This window comes from Myotis brandtii, unplaced genomic scaffold (assembly GCF_000412655.1).
Source record: "Myotis brandtii unplaced genomic scaffold, ASM41265v1 scaffold188, whole genome shotgun sequence".
Taxonomy (NCBI): domain Eukaryota; kingdom Metazoa; phylum Chordata; class Mammalia; order Chiroptera; family Vespertilionidae; genus Myotis; species Myotis brandtii.
Window position 1 is genome coordinate 579,732 of NW_005356985.1, and position 4,559 is coordinate 584,290.

At 55.6% G+C, this 4,559-nt stretch overlaps 1 protein-coding gene across 1 annotated transcript in view; it reads left to right on the plus strand.

Moving 5' to 3' along the window:
* EVC2 (Ellis van Creveld syndrome 2) overlaps positions 1-4,559 on the plus strand; it is a 64,576-nt gene that overhangs the window by 40,574 nt on the left and 19,443 nt on the right. Inside the window, exons 12-14 of the mRNA XM_014538284.1 lie at positions 1,743-1,918; positions 2,921-3,080; positions 4,465-4,557. Coding sequence (XP_014393770.1) covers positions 1,743-1,918; positions 2,921-3,080; positions 4,465-4,557 — 429 coding nt within the window. The remainder of the gene's footprint in view (positions 1-1,742; positions 1,919-2,920; positions 3,081-4,464; positions 4,558-4,559) is intronic.

A 4,559-nucleotide genomic window follows, 5' to 3' on the forward strand; every position in this document is an offset into this window, starting at 1 on the left:
CGGTGCGTGTGGGGTTTGCGACCTGTGTCCAGATGTGCCTGGGAGAATCTGCCTCTTTTGCACATCAGCTTGAGTGTGAATGTCATTGGTGCAGACCGAATACATTTCCAGACGCGCGTGAAGGTAGTTTATCTGAGACTGGACATGCTGTGGGATTGCTCATGAGGCCGGCAGGAGGTACTTGATAAGCACATGTACACACGCACACGCACCCACACGCACAGTGCAGTCACCGTGTGCAGTCGCACACCAGGCTCTGGTCCTGGCGAGGCCCAGTGCGTGAGGCTGCGACAGCGCGGGACAGCGCTGGGAGGAGACCGGTGACCATCCTGAGCCTGTGGGAAGACAAGGCCGCTCCCAGAAGGCACTGGGACTGGAGGAGAACAACCAGCCTCTCCATTTGCTCTAAGTTGTCTCACCAGATGGTCAGTGAGAGGGAGAAAGGAGGAATTCCATCCCCCTCCTCGTTACGTGTTCAGACACATGGCATCACCTGGATGGTGACAGGTCTTGCGGTCCTTTTCCTGCTCATGGAGCCGGGGCTGAGTTAGGGCTGGGACAGTCGCGTTAGGAAGGACGCAGGTTACTGTCAGTCACACTGGGGTCAAAGAAGTAACCACCGTGGTGATCAGGTGCCACGGCGTAGACGACTTTGACCGGAGCTGCTAGAGTAACAATGAGTTTCCTTACCTGGTGGCCCCATCAACAGCTCACGTGGGTCCAGTTCCGTGGGGAACAGGACTATGGATTCTGCGGCCAGGACCTCTCGGGGAGATGCTGGTACGGGGCCATGTGGGACGACCATTCAGCTCCCGCTGTCGGGACAGTGCGAATTCTCAGGTGGTGGGAACTGGCGACGTTACAGCTTTTGTGTGGAAAGGGGACTGTCCATGGCACCAGGTGTATCTTGTTGAACACAGCATTGATGTTTTCGGTGCCCGTTGCATGGACCACGTTTCCCCAGATGGAAAAGCCAGCCGAGCTGATCAGTGCACTGACGCCACTGAGGCTAAGGGCTTAGTTCCCGGTGATCCGATGACTATGCCAGGGGCTAACGCTGCATTTGGGGGCAGCCCCGCCCTGAAGTCAGAGCACAGGCCCCGGAGTTACACTGCTGAGTTCACATCCCTGCTCAGCCATTTGCCAGCTATGCCAGGGGGCCCCAGTCTCCTCATCTGTGAAATGGGAATTATAGTGTTCTCTCCCGAGGTGAAGGTAGATACGGTGAGAAATGCCCTGGGCCCAGGAAGGACACCAGCATAAGCGAGGTTATGACATGCCTTTGTGTTTGCTGGGGTTTGTTCATTTCGTGGACTGAGGAAGAGTTCTTGCTGCGCTTTTTACTGAGCTCATCTCATCGCCGTGAGTGTGGGGCCTCGGGGTCGGGCCGGTGGCTGACCGCTCCGGCGCTGCACACCTGTCCTGGTGCAGCTTTGGGAGCGCCTCAGGTGCGCAGTGTGCGTGGGGAAGGTGAATCGCAGGTGGAGTCAAGTTCAGGGCGGCCAGGATGTTTGATGACTCGTCACATCAGGTGGGGTCCAGGGCACTTTTCAAAGTCCTCGTTTCTTAGTCGTGTTTCGTTTCCTTCTAAGCCTTGGTTAAGGGCAGAGAGGGTTACAGTTTATCTCAGGGCCCTGCTCCTGTATATTCTCTTTAACAGGAAATGGAATATTTTAAGTGTCTAGAAAGCATTTCCTCTACATTTTAATCAGGCAGATGCTCTTGATTTCCTTTTCGAGCAGGAGGAAGTGGAAGAGTTGATGGACTTTTTCCAGGCCAGTAAGAGGTACCACCTGAGCAAGAGATTCGGCCACAGGGAGTACCTGGTGCAGAACATGCAGTCGGCGGAGACCCGTGCGCAGGGCCTGCTGAGCGCCGCCGCTGCCCAGCTGACCCTCCTCATCCAGAAACACGAGAGGTAAACCCCAGAGTGTCCCAGCGATGCAGACGAGCCGCCTTGCCCCGCGTTCCTCGCCCCAGGCCGCTGCTTCTGTTCATTCGCCGAAAGCACTGTCCGCTCCTTGCTTATGTCTTAAGAAAATTCTCTGGTTGTAAGACGCCGGTTCATTGTAGAATTTAAAAACATGCATGATAGCCCGGGCCGGTGTTGCTAAGTGGTTAGAGCGTCGGCCTGTGCACTGACGGGTCTCGGGTTCGATTCCTGATGCAGGGCATGTACCTAGGTTGCTGGTTTGATCTCTGGCCCCCCATGGGACTCATGCAGGAGGCAACCAATCAGTGTGTCTCCCTCACACCGATGTCTCTCTCACTCTTTCTCTCTCCCCCCCTTCCTCCTTCCACTCTCTCTAAAAATCAGTGGAAAAAATAACCTCAGGCGAGGATGAACAAAAACACAAGAAAACATGCGAGATAGTTCAGACAACCCAAATGCTCATCACAACCTCATCAGGTGCCAACTCATGGCCAATGGGGCTCTACAGCTCCACCCGGGTTATTTTAAAGCAAATCCCGACATTTCACTGGGAAATGGGTGGTGGAGCTCACACAACTGCGCGTGGGGAGTAATCTCATCCGGAAACAGCCTCACAGACACCCCCAGAATCCATGTATAACCAGCACCGTGGTGGCTCATAGAATTACCCTCACCGAGTACTCCCTACGCTTACCTCTTAGACTTCGCTGGTGCCCTGCTTGTCACCAGGACTTCCTAGCCCACCATCTCCTTGGAGATCCTGCCTTACATAGGCAGACTGACTGTTATGTTCTTCCTGGGGGTCTGGCCCAGTTTCTGCCTCCCGGGCGATCTCTCCTGGTGTTGAGTTCCACCGTGGTCCGCAGTGACGCCGACCTTGCCCTTCCTGTCTCCCTACCCATCTCCTGCTCCTTCAGGGTAAAGACTCTTATTCAAACCAAAGTAAGAATGTGGAGGTGGCGTTAACCCCGTGTCTCCTTCGTCTAGAGCAGGGTACCTGGATGAAGAGCAGACGGAGGAGCTGATGGAACGGGCTCAGACGGAAGTCTTCTCCATTAAACAGAAGTTGGACAACGACCTAAAGCAGGAAAAGAAAAAGCTCCACCAAAAATTAATAGTTAAGAGAAGACGAGAGATGCTGCAAAAGGTACGTAAGGAATTCTGCCACTTATTCTTCGTGTAACCATTCTGAACACCCGCCGAAAAACATGTAATTGCACGGTGCGCTCCAGTAGCACAGACAGGAGTTACTCTTTCTACAGGGGAAGGCTTTACCAAGCATCCTACGTAATAAAAGCCTAATATGCTAAGTGTCCGGTCGTCTGGTTGGCTGTTCAGCCAATCAGAGCATAATATGCTAATGATATGCTAAGGTGGCTCAACCGCTCGCTATGACATGCACTGACCACCATGGGGCAGACAGTTGACCAGTCTCTATGACGTGCACTGACCATTAAGGGCAGTCAACTGGTTGACCAGTTGCTGTGATGTGCACTGACCACCAGGGGGCAGACACTCCAACTGGAAGGTTAGCCTGCTGCTGGGATCTGGCTGATTGGGACTGAGCGAGATGGGCCGGACACGCCCTGGAGCCTTCCCACGGTCCCTCCTCAGCTGGCCAACCTTCCATGTCCCTCCCCAGCCCAGATCGTGCACCGGTGGAGTCCCTCTGCCTGGCCTATGCCTTCTCACAATCTGGGACCACTTGGGGAATGTTGGAGAGCCGGTTTTGGCCCGATCCTGCAGACCAGGCTGAGGGACCCCACTGGTGCACAAATTCATGCACCGGGTCTCTAGTGAGTTCATAAAACCCTTCACCGTTCCCCACTGTCCTAGGATGAAGGTAACCGCTGGCACAATGCGCCCTCATTCCTGGGCACACCCTCTCTGCCCTGCCCTCATCCCTTCACACACCCCAGCTCGCACATTCTCAAGTCCCTGCTGTCTGAGTGCTTCACCTCGAACAAGATACTTCCCCACTGCCTGCCTGTCACTCCTGGCCTTGGGCACCTCCCCCCTGCCTGCCACATCCCTCCTGACCTTGGGTACCTCCCCCCATCCTGCCACGACCCTCCCGGCCTTGGGCACCCCCCTTCCCCTGCCTTTAACATCCCTCCTGGCCTTGGGCCCAGCAAATGCCTGTTTGTCCCCCGGATTCAGTTTGTGTGTGTTAAGCAACTCATTGAATCCTCACAACCACTCTGCGAGGGGGACGCTGTAATCCCCGCTTTACAGGCGAGGAAATGGGTCCCGGTGAGGATGAGACGCTGGTCCCGCCACCTGCCTGCCAGTGGAGAAGCAGGATCGGAACCCGGTCTGCCTCCTGGGCGTCACCAAGTCCATAGTCGAGGGTTTGATGCACGTGGGACAAATGAAGGTTCCACTGTGTTTGGGGTGTTTCCTTACGGACAGTTTTCTACCCGTGAGCTTGTTGAGACAAAGGCTTCACCGTGCTCCGCTTCCTTAGCAAATTCCCACGGGGCTCTGTGGGCTGAGCGTGTCCCCTGTCCTTCCCCCTGAATTCCCGCCAGCACAAGGAGCAGCGCAGGGAGCAGCTGTCCGTCGGGGAAGCCTTCCGAGCGGCCGAGGACGTGGGCCAGTACCTGGGCCAGGGGCTGAGCCTGGT